We start from the raw sequence: 23,897 nt of genomic DNA, 5'->3' as shown, positions 1-23,897 counted from the left end.
AATCATCTTGTACACCAAGCGAACAGCCCAATGGAGGGAAGCCTTCCTCGCCTCGCTCTCGATCTCTTCCACCAGGAAAATAGCACATGGTCTTACTATGTCCATCATTCCGCCCACAGTCTTCAAAGCCAAGGCTACTATCACCATTTATCACACTGGGTTCATCCTCATTCAATCTTCGGACCATAGCCTAAACCTACTAGATAATATCTTTCCTTGCATTATGGACAAAGTCACAAGACCCCAGTCCCCCTCCCCTATTGTTCCCAATCACAATCAGCTTCCTAATCCCTGCACGTCTCCATCGCAAGACATTCCAAGCTTTTGCCTCAACTGTCATTCACCCCACCTGAGCCGTCGGACACCCCTGGAGTTGACGCCCTCTCCCCTACTTCCTACTCTACACCTAGTACTTCTAACGCCACCATGTATCCACCCACGCCTAGCAGCCAGCTGCTCCACACCCCATCACCCCACGCTAAAACACCTCGCACCCCCCACAACAACCTTCTGGACAACACGTAACATATTTACTCATGTCTCAATCGCCCATTAAACCTCGTACATAGCCCTGGCAAAACATGCATGGGCTAAAGTACAGCCATGAGGAGATATACAGGACTATTGTTTAAGTATTTACAGTTTTATGCCAAGGTGGCAAATGTCTAGAGCAGACACAGAATATGTATAACGGAATGCATGACATACATAGTAGTATTATTAATTCCATGCTTATCTGACAGACACTATCATTCTGATCACCTGAAAAGTCCGGGGTTTAAACAATTACAACATGAGAGCCAGAATGAGTGCATTATTTGGGAAATTGGGAGTGCAATTAGCTTGTACTCAAGAAACACATCTACTGAGACTGGGCTGATTTCTGACACAGACAGCATCAGAACACTCCTCGACCATGGAGAAACCATGTGCTTGGGCCTCCTTGACCTCTCCAAGGCCTTTGACACAGTCTCCCACAACACCCTCTTTAACAGACTCCATGACATAGTCATATAGAAAGACACCCTCGAGTGTATCACCTCCTTCCTTACAGAACGCACACAGCGCATCCGACTCCCTCCCTTCATTCAGCACCCAAAGACATCATAGGAGGCATACAACAAGGATCATCACTCAGTCCCACCCTGATCAACATCTACGTGACTCCCCTCATAGACCCTTCCAATGTCAAAACCAACTTTTGCAATGGCATGACCAACGTAGCCAAATGGATGAGAGACTACTACATGCAGATCAACTCTGACAAAACTGAAGTATTGATCTTCAGGAAGAAAACTCTGCATGGGACCAGAGCTGGTGGCCTGCACAACTCGGACCCACACTCCCGACCATGCACACAACCTCGGCATCATTCTCAACAGCCAAATATTCATGAAACAACACGTTAACACAGTCGCCTCCTGCTGTTTCCGCACACTCTGCATGCTCCACAGAATTTTCAGATGGATCCCATCCAACACCAGAAAGATTATCACTCAGGCCCTCATCACCAGCCAACTTGACTACGGCAGCACCCTCTTCACCGGCATCTCCACCCAGATCCTCATAAGACTGCAGATCATACAGACCACTGCAGCCAGAAACAAGCTGGACCTGCCCAAAGGAACCCACATCACCTCCCACCTGCGAGACCTCCACTGACTCCCCATCCAGAAACAATGCCAGTTAAAGTTCTTCACTCCTACAAAGCCCTGCATGACCTAGAACATGCTACATCAACCATTGATTAAACTTCCCCCTCCCGCGCTAGACACATGTGCGCCTATTCACTCACCCTCACACACACACACACATCTGCCGCAGCTGCAGCAGATGCTGCTCCTTCTCCTACATCACTGCCACTCATGACCAGGCTCTTCAAGGTAGACACAGTCCCCAAATCCCCCTAGATGTGACAGTGCTGCACTTTACAAATGCTGTTGATTCATTGAATGACTAGCCCCTGTAGCAAACAAGCCACAACATAATGGAGGAGGTATATATTACCATGCCAACTAAAGCACACACGCTAGAGGAGTGAGAATTTGGGTTGCCCCCCTGAACATAATTTTAAACAAAGACAGTGGTAACAGATTGTTAGGGTGGTATGTGATGGCGTCCAGCTCCTTTAATGGGAAATATTTTACTTCTAGGCTTATACACACTGATGTAGCCAACACTCTTAATAACCACCAGTTTTGTGAGTTGGTGGTTCCTTTTCTGCGTACTGCAATGCTGTGGCTGGGAGACATTCTTTGTATTCTAGATGGTGTGGTGGACAGAAAAATTAATTTTAACAACAAGGGAGTGTACATTCATAGAAAGCAAGACAAAAACCAAAAAGCATGGAACAAAATATCCAAATCAAATTGGTTTGTATAGAAGGCCCTCACTCACCAACATGGTTGGTGACATGCTTCATCACTGGGCCCCACCAGGTGAAGCTGAATGCCTCCCCGGTGTGCTTCAACGCCAGATTTACTGGGGAGCTGTTTTTTTTGTGAATGTGGTGATGAGTGTGGTGAGTATTTAAAAATGACCAGATTGTGTCTCACAATTTTTTTTATTCATTAGGCAATCTGTCATAATAAAATTATATGTGGGAAAATTTACCAAATGTAATTGTTTGGCTATTTCCACTTAGAGTGGGGTCGACATGTTTCTGCCCTTATCTTGTCATTTATTGGGCATTCTTCAGGACCATGGGTAAGTGTACCTCGGCGGTATGGGCACGCTAAGGCCCACCCTGAACCAGAGGGCGTGAAAGTTAAAAATAGTGAAAAAATGTGTAAACAAACCAACAGGTTTGTGGGGTAGCCTCTAAATTGGAAGTGCCCGTTGGATTTGTTTAGTGAGCGGTCCACTCCCCATGGGTCTCGGGAGGAGGTGGAGGTGACAAATGGCACACCGCCAGCAACGCCAGGCACCCACTTGGAACCTGTCTTCACCCTCAGACCCGACCGGACCCCTCAGACCGGACACATTTTTTCTCTATTTATATGTAGACAATGAGCTGGTGTATCTGTGAACCTGCTATATCCCTGCTGAGGCCCAAAACTGAAATATCCCATTTAGGATAACAATCAGGGCTCTGTCTGAACAAAAATAAATCCGTATTGTCCCTGTTAGTGGTACTGAGAGACACCCCTGATGAGAAACTTCCAGAACTGAGGATATCTTGGGAGATAGATGCTTTCCGCTAACTGGGAATAACGTTGACATATACAAAGCAGAGATGGCTTGAACTTAATGCTGAAAAATTACTCCTAAATATAAAACAGAGAATGGATTTCTGAACTGCATTACTCCTATCTATGGAAGGTAAAATAGCAGTGATCAAAATGCTGGTGCTTCCCAGATGTCTGCACATTTTTCCGTGAAGTGTGTATCCAATCCCGAAACACATTCGTAAGGCATTGAAATCACTCGTGACAACTCTGGTTTGGGGCAAGAAATGATGCAGAGTACAGAATTACATACTGCAATGCCCCTACGAGCATGGAGGCATAAGGGTGCCAGACTTGGATGCATACTATCAATCAGGCAGCCCACTAGCAATTTGAAGCAGAATGGTACGGCTCCCACAGGGGCATAGACAACCAATTGTTGCAGAAAATGATACCATAGGGTGAATTGATATCTTACCTATACAACTCAGGGAGGACATACTAAGGACACCCATGAATTATTCAACTGGGCCTTCATGCTTAGAAGATGTGCAACACTAAATATGGTAGACACCTCTCTTATTCTTGCAACCTGCTGCTATGAAAGATTCTGGTATTTCAGGAACTAAACCAACAATTAAACATGGTTAGGTGGAATGAGGGAGAGTGCTCAAGGGCAGGTCACTTGTACTGCAACTGACTTCTCCTACAGTGATCTTACAGTAGTAGGAAGCAAGGGATGCAGTTCACTTAGATGAAGAACATTTCTTACATCATTTCGCAATCAGAAGCTTGCTAATACACCTTAGGGAAGAGGACTAGAAAGTCCAATTGAATCCCACCCATTAGGAATAATTCTGAAAACAGAAGGTGGCAAGGAAGTGATCAAGGGGCTACATCTTGCTATGTGTGGTGATAAGTAACCACCAATAGGTAAAGTTAGATCAATATGGGAAGATGAGTGAGGAGAGTGTTTGACAGATAAGACTTCGACAGAGGCACTGAGACTCCTACAAGTGATGCCAGGATAAGACTAATTCGGTTTCATTTTATGCACAGGCCTATGCCACACCTTCAATGCTCCATCAAATAGACCCACATAAATACACAGAATGTCCCAAATGTAACTACAAGGAGGCCACCGATCTAAATCTGTTTTGGGACTGCCAACTCCTGCCCGACAACTGGGGGCAGGTGACACTCCAATATTGAAATGACCTTCCATTCGAATTGCGGCTGGAACTCAAGATGTGTTAATTGGGTGTGGGTGCTTTTTGAACGAAAAACAGAATGAAAAAGTTTTCGATTTCACATTACTGCTGTCTAAGAGACTTATTGCAATAGACAGAGTGAGCCTCCGGGGGACCCGAAATTGTCAAGCTGGCTTCGAGATGTGCGGAAATGGTGCATAGTTGAGTAAATAAGAATGGAAATGGTAAGACATGGTGATAAGCAGGCCTAAGATGTTAAAAATTGGCTCGCCCTATCTAGAAACGAGGTTCCCCCCAGATTAGCGCCCGCCCTGAAGTGAATGAAGGTGAACAGCATTGCTTTGTAACGTGGCTTAATTCCAATTGTCAATGAGTAAGCAATGAAAACTGCCATGTATGCACACAGACTCTATGAAATACATGAAGATGCCACCTTTGATATAAGATTGTTTACTAACATAACGTGTGTATTTGTGAAGCACACGCTCACCCCCAAAGTGGCCTCAGGGCACTGAATAACAGATGTTTATTGTTACCCAACTCAATGGTACTAGTTTGATGTGCCTCAGAAAGGATGAGCGGACCAGCTGAGATTTGAACTTGTGACCATGAGAACAAACAGAGGTCTCTGCTTTGGTCTACTAAGCCACCAGACATGTGTTTTGTCCTGACATACATTGTACATATGTTAAAATCTCAATAAACAGACTTAAAAAAAAGGTAAGCGAATAGGATGCATTACTGAAACCAATAGGGACACTAAGCATATATAAACGTCATCGTTATTAAACATTGCAATAATAATTCATAATCATTTTCAACAAAGTAATACAAATGACTTATTTTGGAAAACATTCACAAAAATGTGTCAGAGTCTAACATTTACTTTCTACACTCCAGAACCTCAAAGCAAAACCTTTAGCTTCTTGGGTGCTTGCAAAACACAACATCTCTTCTCTTGGGCATGGATTCATTACCCCCTAAAAATTAGAACACATCATGCAGTCCCCCACAACATCTGTGTAACATGTTTGTGGTGTCCTTGCCCAGACTGAGGCACCACAGAGATCTCTAAAGAAGAATTAAGACCCATGCAGGGCATTTTGGGGCCCTTCTTCCTGGGAGCAGTGAATACAACATGGGCGGAATGGCTGCTGTTTGGGGCAGCTTTCCTTGGTTTTCTGGCTTTCTGTAGCTGTATTTTTCTTTGTTTATTGTGGACTCACGCCACATACATTTTTGTTTTTGGGTGCCCCGTTCCTACCTGAGTCACCCAAAAACAAAAATGTATGTGGTGTTAGGCTACCTGGGGCACCAGGAGCCTTTCCAGTGATGTTCGGGCCAGATGGGCCGTCCAGTCCTGCAACCCCAGCTGGGTCCATGCCCAGTTGTACTTCTGCTTGCCAGCATGAAAGCTTGTATCTCTGTTCTTCAAGTGTGCTTCTTGCAGGCAGGGCGTGCATGCTGAGGTGGCTGCAAAACTACCCATGGACACGGGGAGCAAGGGGTGGCCCACAACCCCTTGGGTGGGAACGGCAGCACTCCTTCCTCTCCTCCACACATCATGGTCCTTGAATAGAGACCTGGGACTCAATCAATATTGCACCAGGTCATGGGGGAGGGGGTACCCAGGGCCACATGCAAGTTTTGGGAGGTGTCCTATGCACGACCCCTTCCTTGGGCAAATTAGATAAACAGACCGGAGCATTGCTCCGACTCCCGAGCCTTGGCCTATCCTAGGGGCAATTTTAAGTGATTTCAGCTGAGCCCCATGCACTTAGTTAATCCATTTCTGCAAAGGATCAAAGGTCAAATCTTTAAACAGCCATATTTCAGGCCCTGTTTCACAGAATTTGAAGACTTTTGTCTCATTTTGCTCCTGGTGGAGAGCGCTAGCCACCATTTTCAACAAGCCTCCTAACCTCTAAAGGGTGCACTTTGCAGGCAGCTGCTTTTCATTGCGTCCTGTACCAGTATTCTACTTTCCTGGCTCCTGGAGCTACTCTCCTACTGGTGGGGGCCTCTTGCGCAGCCTTCCCACTACACTCTGCACACAATCCCAAGCCCCAGAGCCTCCTTGCTGTCTTGCAGGGTACATGGGTTGGCAGTGAAGCCCATATATTCCCCTAACTAGTCCGAAGTGGGCAGAAGGGCGCCAACGCCAATGGCCCTGGAGAGCACAACCTGGTCTCAGCTGCAGACAAAGTCCTTAGCCCATCTTTGCGGGGCATCGATTCTCCTTCCAAATGTCCATGTTTCTGCTGTCTTCACCTTCCAGGTCCAGGGTCTTATTTACTGTCTCCTTTTGGTGCAAGGATTTATAATTGGAGCTGGAAAATTCTAGATGACAGGCACCCCTGGCCAGTCCAAGGATGCCACATCATCCCTCCACCCGTATCCCAACCCTTCTGCACAGCATTCTGGGACAATCCAAAAAGGCACCATCAAGTTTTCTTCTTAAAGAGCTTCGCTGAGGGCCTTAGCTCCACCCCTTTCTGACATCACTGCAGACACCATCCCACTAGAACTTCAAATGGGAGCAGGTCTTATGTTGGCTTCAGATTTCTGGAGTTTCTGTTTTGTTCAATGGGTCTGGGTTGACTCGGCCAGGTGCAGTGTGGCAATTAATCATCAAATGCAGATTTCCCTCATGTTCCTTTCCTCTCCCAGAAACTTAGTCAATCATTGATAAATGCTCCCTTTGTGTGAGGAGGCCTTTGCTTCCTCTACTAGGGAGAGCCAGGTTGGCCCATCAGGTGGGACAAAGGCCTGGAATCTGATTATGAGCTGAGCCAGAGAAATGTCACATTCCTTGACATTCCATCCGATGTATATGTATGTTATTGCAACCTGCAACATCAAACTCAGCATGCATGTGTTAGTCTAGTTTGACACGTCACTCGACTGGGTATGTCTAAGTTGAATGAAACTGCACTTCAAGGCATATTTCACCTATGCGCATAATACAGTGAAAGCACTGCAGATTTCCCAATAACCCCTACAGAGCTACCTACGAAAGCCAAATATATTATAACGAATACCCCAGGTCAGCACCTATCCTTGCAGAGCCCCTTCTGCATCAGGCTACCTGTGGGCAGTTATCAGGCTGTGCACAAAGTTAGTGCACACAAATCCGCGTGTAGCAAGCCCAGTGCCTCTTTCCATAGCTGCACAGAGTGGCCTTATCCTAAAAAATGGACACTGGCGACAAACATGCTCTGTCCAATTATTGTGAAATTACCATGAGTGAGACTCAAGTAGTAAGACTCACCCACAATAAAGGGCCAGAAATCAGGTGATCAATAGTGAAAAATCCTGGTGCACCAAATAGGTGGAACCCATTACTGAAGCCAGCAGCCGTGTCTCGATTTGCTATCTGATGGTGTCTCTGCCGTCAGCCCTGTACACTGCCTTCAATCCTGTACGTGCACCTGCGTGCTATAAAAATAAAATGTACATACATATATACATACATACATAAACATATGGTGAGGCACATAACCACAGGGGGACAACAGGACTACTCAACCAGAAGGTGTTAAGAAATGCTGTACTGAAAACAGTGCAGGGGATGTGTTGGGCAATGGAAATTCTGATCAAAAAGAGTGATGATGCAAGGCATGTTAATGTACTCCAAAACCTGAAATTCATTACTTGGTAACGGAATCCAACACCAACACCATTCCATTATCTCTGTGTTAGCTCACGCTAAAATTATCGCTATGGAAGTCTAAGAATCAGAATGGACTGCCCGCTCTTTTTGCTTATGCCCTCTGCAAACTCATCTATATTATTTTATCTTTGTTGGAAAATACTAAGCATCTCGTCCACCTTTTTTGCAATTTTGAGTCTTTGCCAGTGTCAAATGCATACCATCATTACTGTTGATGTTCCCATTGGTGTCATGTCTTGAAAACACGTGCTGCTTATGGTCAAGCTTTCCTGTAATTGATTCAGTGGATTCCGAGTTTCCACCATGCCCTGGTTGTGTGGGCTTCTCCGTTCTGACCATCTTGAGTCTCCAACATCACTTAGAGGCTCTGAACTGAAGTGTCTGTGACAATGTCACTTTGTGGCATGCATGGGGGGACAGGTGGTACTAGTCAACAAACAATCACGCGTGTTGACTTGGGGCCACATAGGATGGGGACCTCCCATTGAGCCACACAGCATTCTCTGTGGGAGTGCTGGTTCAATGGCATGGAAGGACATATATGTATCCCTAGAGCTTTGGTTCTCAAAGTATGTTCCAGTGTTTCTCATTGTATGTTCCAGTGTTTGTACTGTTATGGCAGTTTAAGGAGATATATCTGAAAGGGGTGAGAAATGCATGTTGCTTATCCATGCTTCTAGTTGGGGCTCCAGAATCCTTTAATTGCAAAGTGCTACATGCTATAACTTTTCACATGCTGTGATGCAGTGAATGAAGATGGCATTGTGTAGGCCACAGTAGGAGCATTACTTCGAGAAAGCACAGCCCTCTCCATGGATCCATTTTTGTTTGGAAAGGATTGAATGTGGACATGTTCCTCTAACTCTGGGCAGTACCACTATAATACTGCAGTTGTGTCCCACCCTTTACCAAGCCATGGTATTCTTTGTTGCCATGTGATTTTCCGGGAGTTTGTAGTGTAGTTAATGCTTAGTGGTATTTGGTATACACATATTATTTGGAACAATCCGAGGCCCAGGTGTCTGAGACACATGACAGTTGCTTTTGAGTATACCAATATTGTATATTTTGTAGCTGTGGTTAGCTTGTTCATTTGTGCTACTACTAATACTGGCATATGTCCCTTTGTGAGATGAGAGGCCAACTCTTCCCAGTCAATGCCGGTGCTCACATTATGTGGTGCTGATCGACCTCCCATGGTCCCATCTGTCTATGAGCTTAAGTTTGACTGTCTAACTCATTAGGGGATATTAATTCTTGATATGTCTCACTGTTTTACTATGGTGATGGCTCCTCGCTGAGGGGGAGGAGCGTCGGCCCACCAAGAAGGTCAAAGATGAAAACATAAAATTATAATAATTCTATGTTATTATAACTTTATTTTTCCCCTTGCTCAGCTGGGTAGGGGCGGGGCTGCTCTGCTCACAGAGCAGGCAGGGGAGGAGTGGCTTGCCCACTCCAATGTGCGCAGGATGCTTTGGCTGGCCATCTCAGGCCAGTCAAACCATCATGCGCACTTTGCATGTTCTCCATGCAGGCTGCATTACAACCTGCATGGAGAACATACCTTGCCTCCCATTCTCTGGCTGAGTGCAGATCCACGGCGGCAGCGGCAGATCACATCAGACAGGAAAGTGTTGATTTTCTTTTCTTGATTCCTGTGCCCACACACCCTCCCCCCGGCCCCCGCGACCCACCCCTCTGCCTCCGTTAAATGCCAGACGCCAATCTTTTTTAATCAATGTCCAAACTCTTTGGAAGTTGTGGTTTTAGGTTGCTCTTTGAAGAGTGTGCTGTGCTTCGCTTGAACAGTAGAGGAGTGTGACATTGGAATCCTGTATTTGCTGTTTATTCAATGATGCAGCTGTTTGCATTTCTGGACTATCCGATCAATTTATAAATTAGACTAGTGATGTTGTGCCAAGCAGTTCTGTTTCTGGGAACATGAAGCTTTTTCGCCACTTCTTCCTACATTTCTAATAATAACCGTGGGTTGATTAAACGTCATAGCCGAGCAGGGCCAGTCTTGGATTTATTATGTTGCTTTTATATTATTTGTGGGTTCCTTCAAGAGGCTTGGTTGCAGCGGATATGGTACATTATGTTTACAGAGATTTGTAAAGCACTCTGTTGTCATTGGCATGGTCTTGTAGTCATCTCACAGCATGTGGTGTTCTATATTTTATGGTACCATTTTATTAGAATTGTTGTTTGGGCATTAAGGGTGTTTGGTATTAGTTTGCCCTGGTGGGCCATTTGGTACATGGCATGTTGAACGCCTGGTGTCCAATGTATATGAATTAAATTCCCATTGAGGAAGTAGTTATGGTGTTGATTCTAGAATCTCTAGATAGTTTCAGTAGTGTGGCCTGCCCAATTGCTGGGTAGGATTTGTATGTTTTTTCTGCGGTCATTTTTACCGTCTACCTGTTGTGCTGTTTGTGTCTTTGTGTGAGTAACAATTTGTCTGTGTATTTTTATCAAGGGTATCTTGACCTTGGCTGCCCAGATTTCATGGGTGATGGGTATTGTGAGCTGTGTGTATCCTCAGATTTCCATATGTGATATAGAGTAGTGCTGTGAACCATGACATACTTTCCTACAGGACAGTGACAAAGCACGTACGCATGGGCACTGCATTTTCACCATGGTAATTCTCCAAATGTTGTAGTTCTGCTAGGGCCAGGTGTTGATGTAAAGATGTGACATTGTGCATATTCCATCTGTATGAAAGGTGCCTATGGAAATGCAATGTACTCATGAAGTTGTGTTTGTGTGTGTATTCTTCTGTCACAATGGCTTGTACTTTAATAAGGGGGAGTTAGTTTGATTGATTGTCATAAGTGAATTTTTCAACTTTTTTCATCTAACCAAGTGTATTTTATAGAATCATATATTTAATTTGATGGCAATGGCATACTTAGCTCCAAAGGGTTTAGTTCTTGTATGCAAAGTTATCATCATTTGCGAAAATAAATAGCCATAATGCAGGAGAGAATGTGACTAGTATTTAATAGAGAAGTAGGGGCTGGGAAGGTAGGCAAGCTAGATTCTGCTCATTGATAGCTTTTTGGGTTCACTAGGAGAGGTACCTGATCTTCTGTTCCCATGCCATATAGATATCTCCTAGAGGAGAGAACAGCATGAGCAGCAGATACACCAGTATTTATCAACCAGTCACTCAGTCTGCAGCCTTCCAATGGAGTTGGTAGGAGCACAGAACTTGTTGAACTGAGTGATAAGGAACAATGTCTTGTTCAGGACAATGCTCTCAAACTCTCTCTCCACAATGGGGAGAGAATGTGGCCTAACGGCTAGGGCGGTCGACCTCGGAGCTGGGGAACTGGGGTACTGGGTTTGAGTCTGAGCAGGGACTCTCAACATTTTGTGATTCTGGGCAAATCACTTAATCTCTCCGTGCCTAAAAAAAAATGAATTAGTCCATCTGTAACATAACTTGTGCTCATGTAAAGCTCCCTGATACTTTCGGGTCTAGTTCGAGCTAAATAAGACTCCACAAAAAAATGCTCAGCAGCCTGAGGACCTAGGGGAAAAAGGTCAGTAAGCAAATGTATCAATTTATCCCTGAAACTAGCAATAAGCAGGAGATGCCTCCTTGCCCCTAACCTCCACATGTAGAGAAGTGAGCCCTGCAAGTTTGCAAGAGCCAAGATGAAGGCAGGCCATTAGCACACAAGTACAGCTATGAAGTCACAGTGTCACTTTATTGGAGAGCCCCTGACAAGTGCACCCCCCCCCCCCCCCACATCAGGCAATAAGCCTCCGGAGTGCTCTTTACCAGGTAACATTGTAGAAAGTGCATGCAAGCATAGGTAGTACTCCCATCAAGAGGTGCCGCTAGATCAGAGTTCTCCAAAGTTTGTCCTGTGGGGCGGATCCATGCCAGATTTTTAGCACATCTCCATTGAGATACATGTAGTTATCTTAAAAATCTGGCATGGATACGACCCTCCAGGACCGATTTTTGACAACCCTGTGCTAGATGAATAGCCCAGCTGCCTTGATTGCCTCTACACTGGGAAACTGTCATGGAACCTCCCCAACCAGAAACAAATGGTATGCTGTCTCATAAGCTCATTGTGTAATGCAATTCCAGGTGAACCTCCAGTTATCTACTTGTAAACATCATTATATGCATTGCTTCTTCTTATGGATCTGTCATTACAGTGTTGTGTTAACAAAGCAGGACTTTGATTTATAAGAAAGTATATTTGACAGATGCTTTAATAAATTGATTGAAAATTCAACAGGAGCTACCAGGGTGAATATCTAAAAACAAAAAGTGCCTGCTGTTTATTCTATGTAATATCCAGATAAGGATTAATATTAAAAAGCACATTGTTGTGTTTATTCAGTATCTCAGTTCTAAAAAACAACACTGATACTTACGGCTTCATAGTCCGCCAGCTCCAGCCGTGCTTTGTTTTGCATTGTTCGTTTGCAGAGGTAAACAGCTGAAACACACAAAACAGTCAATCACTTTGCTGCTTACAACTCTACATCAAAGCAAATATATTGAATTCTACAATTTTTATCTGTTGAAATGAAATAGCAGTTGTTTCTCCGGCGAATCCCCCAACAAATGTAAAGCAGACAGTGTCCAAATTGCTATTTGCTGAGACAGGGAGAACGCAGAAAGAACTTAAATACTTAATGCAGGAGGCAAGACCATTCCATAGTACTGCTCTTCTCACATAAAATTTGCTCAAGTCTAATTATGATGAGGACGATTGGGTACCCGGCATTTGTAAGTATGACGGCAGAGTTTTGTGCCTGGTGTGCATGGCTTTAAAGAGAGGTCTTCCATGAAATCCTTATTTAGGTTGAACACTTATATATCACTTTCGTCACTGACCGACCAAGCAGGCCTGTGACAGTACAACAAAGTACCAATATTTTCCATGGGCTGTTCACTTATGGGGGATCCAGTAGACGTTATATTAAGCATGGTGCAATTTCAGAATGGAAAATAATGTGGGCAGTGCAGTGACTAGTGGTAATATGAGTAGTGCAGCATTTATGAAGACCGAGAAAGAGCTACTTATTTACTTATACATTGTAGACCAACAGTTGCATAATGAAAATCTGTTTCCATCATTTTAGCAGTAGAATCTCTCCGAATAACGATTTTTGACGTTTTAACCACCATATATCAGGATTTTGAAAGCATCATCATCAGTTCACAATTCTTACAGCTGTGAGTAGTTGTAGCATTCTACTTTTAAAGAAAGCACCTACATAAAGGGTGTGTGAGTGTGAATGGGTTTCATTTGAATAGCCCTGCTCTTTTGGCTAATAGGCGGCAGGCAAGTGATCTTTCTGGTGCTGGAGAGCAATGTCTAATGGCACAGAAAAGAAGCCCCACTATACTGTATGATGTAAGCATTTATGGGCTTTGGCCCGAGAGTCAAGGCTTAGAGGAAAATGTCCTCAATCCCGATATCTCCTTTCCCTTTTAATCTTCTGCCTCTGCTGGATACAAAAAATGTGAAAGTATGAGTACATTAGGAAGACACACATTTTCTTTGTTGTCCCTCTGGAGCCCTCTATAACTTTTCCTCCTGCCGTATTGGTCGTAGGTGTGCTTTGAGAGGTCTAGTGATGTACACTACATGGAAGACGGGTAGGTCTCTCACCTGAAATTCAATGTTGTTGGTGTACGGGACAGGACACCAACAAGGGAAAGAGCGAAATTTTATAACTCAGATGAAAACCAGTGATGTTACAAAGAAGCAGGTAGAAGGTTTAAAATAACAAGGAAACCAAATCTCACGGCTACAAGACCTATAAAGGCATTGTAAGCAAACAATCGAGGGAGCTAGAGATGGCACTTCATTGATATCTACGCAGGGTGTCTTTTTTCTAAGGTTTTCGAAGGTTAACTTTGGTGGGGGCTTGTTTAGTTCCCTTCCTCTTGAAGGTAACTATTGTTCTGGATGTTGTTCATCCCTGGCCCACGCTGTGAGACTAGCTTGCTTAGACAGACCACTGGGAATCCAGCTTTCACAGAGCCTATCTTCTCAGAAGTTCTGGAATGTTCCCTCCTTCCACAGTCACAAGGCAGGAGTCCACGATATTGCAACAAAGTAGCTGTTATAGCTGGGAATCTTTTTCAATACTTTCTCTAAACTGTTTCTAATGCATTATGTTTTAGTTTTTGTGTTCTTTATAAATAAATTTTTCAAATACTGTGCAATTCGTTCAGTCTAGCTAGCTTAATGTCAGAATTATAGTTCACTTTCAGGTACATGCATCATTGGTGCCGTTTGGGATTCCTTAATTGCGAAAATTAAGGAATCGCAAACGGCAATGCATCAAGAAATCGCAAAAGTTTTAGCGATTTCTTAATTTTCCTTATTTGCGATTCCTTATTTGCGAATCGCAAATAAGGAATCGCTTTACATTGATTCCTATGGGCCTAGAGGCCCATAGGAATCAATGGGAAGGCATTCTCATTTTGCGAATTCGCAATTAAGGAATCGCAAAATGAGAATGCAATTTCAAGGGTGCAGGGGGGGTCCAAAGGATCCCCCCTGCACCCCTGGAATGTCACGTAAGTACATTTTACTCACACACATGTCCCAAGGGCATGTGTGTGTGTAACATGTAAGTGTCAAAAATGCATTTATTTGCATTTTTGAAACTTTTCGCAAATTACCATGAAGGTTTACTTCATGGTAATTTTTCCCTTCAAAATTGCAAATTCGCAAATTAAAATTAATCATGCATAGCATTTAAGAAATCGCAAAATTTGCGATTTCTTAAATGCTATTGCAATTTGAGAAATCCCAAAAAATTGCGAATTCTTAAATTGCGATACATGAAAAATAAATGATGCATCCCAAAAAGTGATTTTGGAATCGCAAACGGCCGAATTTTGCGATTCGCACCGTTTGCGATTCCAAAATCGCTTGATGCATGTGCCCAAGTTTTGAAAATCCATTTGGTTTCATAGAGGCCCATGGAGCTGATACGTTTAGAGGAGGGTGTAGAGAACTTACCAAGAACTTAAAAGTGACTCTAGGATGAACTCTGTCGGAAAGAGCAATGCTATACTTCTCTTTTCTCATGAAAAAGAATGAGTTGTAATTAAAAGCAATACAAACACATTCCGCAAAAAAACAGCATTTACACAAATATTACTTCACCAGACAATAACAAACCTTTTATTTTTGAGTGGTAAAAACACTCAAGATGTGTGTTACTCTGTTAGTAAATCCACTTTAGGTCGTTTCAGGTAAATTATTTTTTTGGGAACTAAAACTGCATTATGCTTCTGCTCGGGTTGTCACGTTATTCATAAATAAGGCGACCCCTAAGCAATTGTGGGTGTCTCTTGGCATATGATTTTAAATCAGCATTTCATTGGTGGAGTACAGTATAGTAGATCAGCACTACCCATGAAATACGTTTGTTCATACAGTGCATGCAATATTTATCTACCTGAGGAACAAACAATGGTTTGGAATTTGCTATTATGCAATTTCCATTGGTTGAGAAGAATTCAAGCATTCCGTTCACCACCACCTTGTTGTCTTTGCATTATGTATGTAAGTCCACAACATTATTTTAATTTCTAAGAATGGCATTGGATTTTTCAACCAGAAGAACAACAGAAAGACAATACAGGTTATACCTGGTAAAAATGCAAGAACAATAGGCAGTTCTCTTGTACAGGTGTGGTTAATGGGTAATAAGCAGAAGAGGGAACAAGAAGGAAGGGAAGAAAAACAAATCAAATCCAATCAAATCATACTAGAAGGAAGAATAGATGAAGTGATAAATAAACAAGTAGTGGGCTCATGAAGTTTACATCAATGGCTGCTAAAGACCTCCATAAACTCTCTATTTATGTCGTATTATTTGCAAAAAATATGTCTGATGAAATGTATTGGGAGACACCTTAATATGTATTTTATTGGAGCATTATTGGCAATATGTACTCCACAATATTTTTATTGGTACATTCTTGCTTTCCTGGTTCAGAGAAATGTTGCTCTTGGTTACTTTGACTGTCTAAAGGATATATGAATGATTCATTAGTATCACTACTGAATTAGCTACTATACTAATGCTATTTAACCAATATATTTTAAAAATGCACTGTAAAATGCAAAGTTGGTTGTTCTCATAAGTTTTCTTTGGAGAAGCAATCCGCCATCTCAAGCTTTCTAGATTCAACTAGAGGGAGATCAGTCCACTCATTGCCCACGCTTGCACTGGGTAGTGAGGTCTGATCTGAATATTTTTCCATGAATGATTTGGCTCCCATAGCTGACTGATGTCCAATATGTAATAAAAAGGAACTCAGGGGCGTGGCTTGGCCAGCAACGATGGCGGTCATGTCGTGCGAGAGCTCCGACCGGCCGGGAAAATATCCTGTTAATCTATCCTGTCCCTAGGCATCCAATGTGCAGCGCTATGTCCCATTGAGGTCCCCTACCCTCTAGCGATCCTTCGGTGATTGTTGCGGCAGAACTCCGATGGCGGTGGGGTGCGGAGAGCCCTGCAGCGGCGGCGCGGCCTGCAGAGATGCCGCAGAGAGCAAGCCGGGGCCCCCCTGAATCACCAGTCCGGCGAAGGGCGCCTTGCGATCAGCGCGGCAGGGGTGGTGCAGTCGGCACGGAAAGTTCCCGCACTGATCCGGCACCCTGGTGTATGAGCGGCCACCCCGGCCCAGCGAGCAGGAGGAGGCATTGCTGCCGCAGCAGGTGGGCAAGAGCTGGGGCTCCTGGGGTGGTCGGGCCGCGAGATCCACTGGAACGGCCCGGTGGTGCGGCCTCCATTTTGAGGCACTTCGGGCACCCTGAGGAGGCGGACGAAGACGGGTGCCCGATGCTTCACCAGCTGGAATGGGGAGATACTTGGTGGCAGCGAGGAGCTGAGCGGCCTCCCGAGGGCTCTGGTTAAGGCGGGTCGGCCAGGCCAGCTGAAATTGCTGGGAGAGGCCCGAGATTGCAGCGGCCGTTGGCGCTGTCCCTAGGAGCATAGGTGCGCGGCCTGAGGTCCCGGCATGGTGAGCTGGAGCAGACCTGTGTGGGGCGGCGGAAGCGCTCCGAATCCCCCCCTCCTTGGCCTAGATCTCTTGGTGGCCGCTGGTGGCAGCAGTTGGGAGGGTCGGTGTTCGGATCGGGACACAGCGGAGGATGAGGGCTGAGGGGATCTTTGTAGCGCGGAGAGGTGCCTGCGAGGAGTGTCACCAGTGGCGGTGTTTTGGGCCCAGCTGTCCTCACACCTTCTTGGTACTGACGGAGTGAGGTGTGGTCGCACAGCCCTGCACGGCTGAAACTGGGGCTGCCGTCTGCCGTGCTGGTCGCGGTCCACCTGGGGACTGTGGGAAAGAGGCCGCTGGAGGGACGGTTGGTCTGCTCGGCCATTGTGTTGCTGGCTGCGGCGCTCCCTGTAGGGAGGTGCTTCATAGCGAGGAAAGACAGGCTGTGCCGCGATGACACGAGATTGCACTGGTGGAGGTCATACTAAGCAGGGGACCATCGACAAGTTCACGGAGGCAGGCCTTGCAGCTGGGGTGGTGGGGTCGCAGACCCAGGCACCTGACAATGCTGCGCTCTTGGCTGCGATAACCCAGTCCAGGGACATGCTTGACGCCAAGATTGGGGCGGTGAGTTCGGAAGTCATGTTGCTCCATCAGGACCTGAGGAACGCAGTCGAACGCATCACTGGTACCGAGACCCGCATCTTGGAAGTGGAGCATGATGTGTCTACCCTGAAGAAGAAGGTTGCGGACATGGAGAAACTGCAGAAGGGCCTGGCCATGCGCGTTGAAGATGCCGAAAGGTGGGCTCGGTGGAACAACCTACGGTTTGTGGGATTTCCGGAGGGCTGCGAGGGGGATAATGTGGAACGTTTCCTTACCCAGTGGCTGGAGGGCTGGCTCCCCCCGAATGTGCTGTCTCATTGTTTTGTGGTGGAGCGAGCCCACAGGGCTCTGATGCATAAGCCCCCTCCAGGGGCACGTCCGAGTCCTATCATAGTCAAATTCCTAAACTATTCGGATCGCGACACTATCCTGCGGCAGGCGCGGATCAAGGCCTCCCTCACGTGCGATAACGCAACCATCCTCATCTTCCCGGACTACACACGCCTAGTGCAGCAGCAGCGACAATCCTTCCTTGCTGCAAAGGCGCAACTTCGAGGCCTCAAGCTTCAGTACGCCCTGCTGTACCCGGCCCGGCTGAGGGTCATCTTCTAGTCCTGCACACTGTTGTTCGACTCCCCGGAGGAGGTGTTCAAATGGATGGACGAAACGGTGAAGTTACATATCAACACGCCGCCGGGCTGAGAAACTGACTCTTCCTCGAGCGGGATAGCCCGTGAAGGCCTCAGGACCCTACGGCGACGCAATAGGAGATCGCGGTCTGGACGCAGCTCTCGCTCTGGCTCCGCACTTCGGCGGGGGGATCCGTCACCGGAGCAGCAACCTGAAGTGAAATGACTCTGGGGACTTCTGAACTGACCTCAAAGTATGGTATGAGTGGATGTCTAGATGGGCTAGTTCCTCAGGGCTGGGAGCCTGGCCCCACAGTAGTGGGTGGGTGGGAGTGAAGCCATGGAGTTGTGGGTTATCGTTTGGGGATCCATTGGAGGGGGTGGCTCTTGTTCCCCTGTTGGGGTCTTGACTACAATCCGACCGCAACAGGTGCTTCCATGTTGGTGAGGTACGGGGTAGGTGGTGGAGGGGGATTGCGAGGGGGGTGGGGTTGGGGGGACTGTTTGTGCATGTTTTGATGTTGCCTGTGTGCCATATTGCTTGCGCGCTGAGTCACAGAAACACCACCAGATTACTTAGAGTCTGTCCATAATGTCTGAAGCTGATGTGGGAGGGCGGGTAGCCCCTGGCTCCCTGCGCATACTTAGTTGGAATGTGCGTGGGGTGCTGGATAAGGTGAAATGAGGGGCAGTGCTCCAACATGCCAAAAGGGCCAGGGCGGACGTACTCCTACTCCAGGTGACCCACTTGCTAGGCACGAAGGTGCCATGCTTGCAACGATTTGGGTTCACCAGGTATACCACTCGGGGTTCACGAGGGATTCAAGAGGGGTTGCGATACTAATACACCGCAGGGTACCTACACACATGATAGACTTTGGACCGACACACAGGGTCGATATGTTATAGTGCAGGGCAGGATAGGGGGAGACAGGTTGACCTTGGGTAGCGTTTACGCTCCACCACCCTTGCAGTGGCTCCTTGTGGAGCGACTTATGTCTCTTTGGAGTGATTTGCCGGATACCCTCACTGTGGTTGGGGGGGACTGGAACAATGTGATGGACCTGGGCTGTGATAGGTGGAGGAGCGGCGCGACTGCTGGGGTGGGGGGCCCTCCTACTAAACTCCTTGCCCTGGCGACAAAACTTGATTGGACGGATGTCTGGAAAAACATGCACGGCCCACGCAGGGAGTACACATATTTTTCGACGGTGCATGACTCATTCTCCAGACTGGACTATATCTTCATCCCTAGGGGCCTGACGCATAGGATAGTATCTGCCGTAATGATGCCGAGAGCCATATCAGACCATTCGCCGGTGGTCCTCACGTTCAGGATAGGCCCAGGCAGACAGCCATTTAGGTGGCGAATGTCGGGGTGGCACCTGCTGAAGGACGACTATAGGGAACACCTGACTAAAAAATAAACAACTACTTTGTTTCTAATGTAGGCTCTGTGGACTCCCCAGCCACCTTCTGGGAGGCGCTAAAACCCACGATACGGGGTGTTGATATATCCTGGTGTGCTGTGGCGCGTAGGGAGCAGCAATGAGATTTGGTGCAACGGGAGGCGGCCATTGAGGCGCTGGAGCAAAGGGGTCGTGAAGCGGGCGGCGGACCGGCCAGACGACAGCTAGTGCTGGTTCAGCAGCAGCAAACCGCGGTCTTGATGGAGGAGGCACTGCAGGCCTGGCTAGCCACGCGTAGCCGGGTGTACCAGTGGGGCGATAAATCTAGCAAGATGTTACACCGCTTATGTCAGGGCATGCTCCATGCCCAGCCATTGCCCCAGTTGGTGGATACGGAGGAGGTTCCCGTTACTGAGCCTTTGGTCATTGCGGAGAGCTTCGCAGCATAATATGAGGACCTGTATGCGCCCAGGGAGTGCCTGGCTGAAGATGTTATTCAGCAGTTTATCGATGATCTTCCCCCACTGTCAGTCACGGACGACGTGCGGGAGCAATTAGATAGGCCTCTGTCCGACGATGAGCTGGGCGCAGCTCTGGGAGAGCTGAGCCCCGGCCCCAATGGCTTTCCGTGTGAATTTTTCAGGCGGTTCCATGTGCAGCTGGGCCCACATCTTTGTCCGGTGGTTGAGGAGGTGTGTGAGGACGGTTTGCTCCCCTCAGATTGGAGGCATGCAGAAGTGGTGGTCTTTTTGAAACCGGGTAGACCCCCCGAGAATCACGCGTCCTACCGCCCTATATCCTTATTTAATACTGAGGCTCAAGCCCATATTGCGGACCTAGTCCACCCTGACCAGGCGGGATTTATGCCTCGGAGGGCGACTCGCCAAAATATTAGACACGCCCACATTGCGATCTCGGCTTGGGAGAGATTGGGGGAGCAGGCGGCGTTATTCCTAGCGGATATGGACAGGGCATTCGATTCCTTGAGCTGGGTATATCCGTTTGCTCTGCTGCGGCACCTTAATTTTGGTCCGCGATTTATGGCTTATCTGCGGTTATTATACACAGACCTCACGGCGTCAGTACGAGTGGGGGGAGCAATTTCTCACCCATTTCCGGTCGGGAGGGGCACTCGGCAGGGCTGCCCCCTCTCCCCATATCTCTTGGTGCTTGCTATGGAGCCTTTGGCGGCGTGGGTTCGCATAGACGCCCAGCTCAAGAGCTTAAGGTGGGCCCCGGGTCTCACCGACAAAATAGCACTATATGCCGACGATGTCTTGTTTTTCATTACTGACTTGGACCGATCAGGACCACGGCTGCTTCGTATCTTGCAGATTTGTGGTGAAACTTGCGGCCTTTACGTGAATCTGGGCAAGTCGACGTTGCGGGTATTGGGTGGACGGCGGCTGGTGGGTGCATGGGCCTCTGGACTACAGCTGGCGACTGGAGGGATGAAATACTTGGGGGTGTACCTGTCGGAGGAGGCGACCACCTCCCAAGACCGCAACCTCACTCTGGTATGGGATTGCACGCGCAAAGATTTGAAGGTCTGGTTCCACATGCTTCTGACGATCTATGGCAGATCAGCTATATTTAAAATGGTGGTGCTTCCCCGTCTATTGTACCAACTACAAAATCATCCCTTCTGGATTCCGCCCCGTTGGTTTCAGCAGGTCAACTCGGCGCTGGGTGGGTTTCTGTGGGAGGGGGGGACTGCACGGGTGGCTCTGGGAACGTGTTTCTTATCCTCCTACACGGGGGCTTGCTACATCCAATGTTCTCTCCTATTATCAGGCGGCGCACCTGTTGGTACTTAATGAGTGTTGGTATGGGGATAGGGGAGACCTGGCTTACGCGGTTGAGCGGCACCTAATGGTCTCCGCGTCAGTGCATGCCCTGCTGTACTCCGCACCACTCCGGAAGTGTCTTTCGTCCGCCATGCAGGTGGTTTTCTATGTTTGGAGGCGAGCTTTGAGTAGGATGGGGTGGTGGAACGTTCTGACCCGAGAGACTCCTCTTTGGTGAAATGGTTGTCTTCCCAGTCTGAATGCCTTGCAGGGATTCGGGGGTTGGGACGCAATAGGGATTTCCTCATTGGGCGATGTAATGATGGGCTGTACCCTGAAGTCCTCTCAGAACCTGCAGGATGAGTGTGGGATGCCATGTTCCCAATTCTTTAAATACCTGCAGTTAGGTACGCTCTGATGCCATACCTGCCTGACATAGGGCCCCTCCCCGAAATTAAGTCCGATAGAGGCCAAGGTGTTTATGGGTGAGCTCCCGGACAAGAAAATGTCACGTATACATCAAACGCTAGTGCACCACTGTTCCACTGACCTACACAGACTTAGGACAGCATGGGGGGACGGACGTAGGGGACTTAGAAGAGGAGGACTGGGCCGAGGCATTGGTGAGTCCGAGGGGTGTGGCAATTTCCACACGCCTACGCCTGATTCAATTTAAATACCTACATTGTACATATTTTACCCGAGAGCGCCTTTGGAGGGCAGGCATGATTAGCTCCCCAGATTGCCTCGTTGTGGAGTGGAGGAGGGTACACTTTTGCATACGGTCTGGGGGTGCTCAGCTTTGCAAAGATTCTGGAGTGGGGTGTTTGCCTGTTTGTCTGAGGTTTTGGCGAGGGAGCTCCCACGCACGCCGAAACTAGCTTTGTTGCATGTGATGGAAGGGATAGGGGGCAATAGATACAAGCGCCACTTGCTATTGTTGGGCTTTACGCTGGCAAAGAGGGACATTGCCAAGGCATGGAAGGCACCTCAAACTCCGCCATTAACTGATTGGAAAAATGGGATGTACTTTTGTATGGGACTCGAGCAATCTATATTCATAGCTAGGGGCTGCCCTTGTTAACACTTTAAGATCTGGAAGAGATGGGCGGACTATCGTTGGCTGGACCTGGACCCGCTGCCTGAGAGGGCTGCCCTCCCGACGATTTGACAGGTGGCTCATGGGTGGATAGGAGGGAGTGTTTCGCTTGACTTAGCATGCAATTTTGAGTCTTGTTTTTGTAAATAAGTGGCAGCATAGGCGCAAACGAAGTGAGGGGGAGGGGGGGTGTTGTTAGTTTAAGTACAAATGTCTAAGATTGTATTGCTGACTTATTGATGTGTGCAGAAGACTCCTGGCCCCGGAGCTATGCAATATATGTGACTTATGGCAAATAAAATCTGTTTTCAAAAAATTAAAAGGAACTCCTTCATAAAGAGCTTTTAATACTGCCTTTTTCTCCTGAAAAATACTGAGGTATTTTGAAAAGAAACACAAAATGTATGCTACTATCAACAGAGTTTCCATTATTATTCACTCTAAAATGACGAGCATTTTATTGATGAACTACGCACAAGATGTGCATTATTCTGTTAGTAAATTCTCCTTATATCTCTTGAAGTAATTTACTTTTTTGAACTGCAAGTGCATTTTGCATCTATTCATAGATAGGTGAACCTTTTGGCAATTGCTTATGCCTTGGCATTAGTACATTACCAAACAAATACAGCAGGGGTGACTTCAATTTGGGTAGGGTTGGAACTTTGCCCTTTCTGCAGGATCACCAAAGTTTTTCGCCTTCCTTAGCAGAGCTCGTTTTTGCTGGCCAAAGGACTCTGTGTACCTTACTCCTGCTAAACAGTGGTAAAGTGCTTGTGCTCTCCCATTTTAACAAGGTAAAAATGGCATACACCTAATAGGCACATTTAATTTACTTATAAATCCTTACTGTATGTTACTTTATGTACCTAGGGCCTGTAAATTGAATGCTACAAGAGGGCTGCAGCACTGCCACCCACTAAAGTAGCATTATAAATCATGTCTCTAGGTCTGCACTTGCATCCTGTGTGTGCAATTTTAAACTTCTATTCCAACCCGGCAAATAAACATTTTGGCACACCCAAACCTTCCTTTCCATTAGTTCCAAGTCACCTGTAAGGTAGGACTTAAAAGCCCATAGGGCAGGGTGCATGATATTTAAAAAGTAGGAACTGTATATATAAGGGTTACACGTCCTGGCAGTGAAAACCCTACAAAGTTGTTTTTCACTACAGCTATATCAAAGCACTGAGTTCTATTATAACTCCGTATAATCCAGGACTTCATTTTGGAACTATCCAGAAAAAAATACTAAAGGGCTCATTGTAATAGGTAGTCAAAATCCAACCTAACGGTCAAGCCA

General features: G+C 46.7%; 1 protein-coding gene across 1 annotated transcript in view; it reads right to left on the bottom strand.

The window, feature by feature from the left end:
• Window positions 1-23,897, bottom strand: part of RGS7 (regulator of G protein signaling 7) — a 2,226,031-nt gene that overhangs the window by 682,039 nt on the left and 1,520,095 nt on the right. The window contains exon 7 of the mRNA XM_086925320.1: window positions 12,462-12,526. Coding sequence (XP_086781446.1) covers window positions 12,462-12,526 — 65 coding nt within the window. The remainder of the gene's footprint in view (window positions 1-12,461; window positions 12,527-23,897) is intronic.

Source organism: Lissotriton vulgaris, chromosome 6 (assembly GCF_964263255.1).
Source record: "Lissotriton vulgaris chromosome 6, aLisVul1.2, whole genome shotgun sequence".
Taxonomy (NCBI): Eukaryota; Metazoa; Chordata; class Amphibia; order Caudata; family Salamandridae; genus Lissotriton; species Lissotriton vulgaris.
The sequence above is the reverse complement of the archived record's forward strand: the minus strand, read 5'-3'. Positions and strand labels throughout refer to the sequence as shown.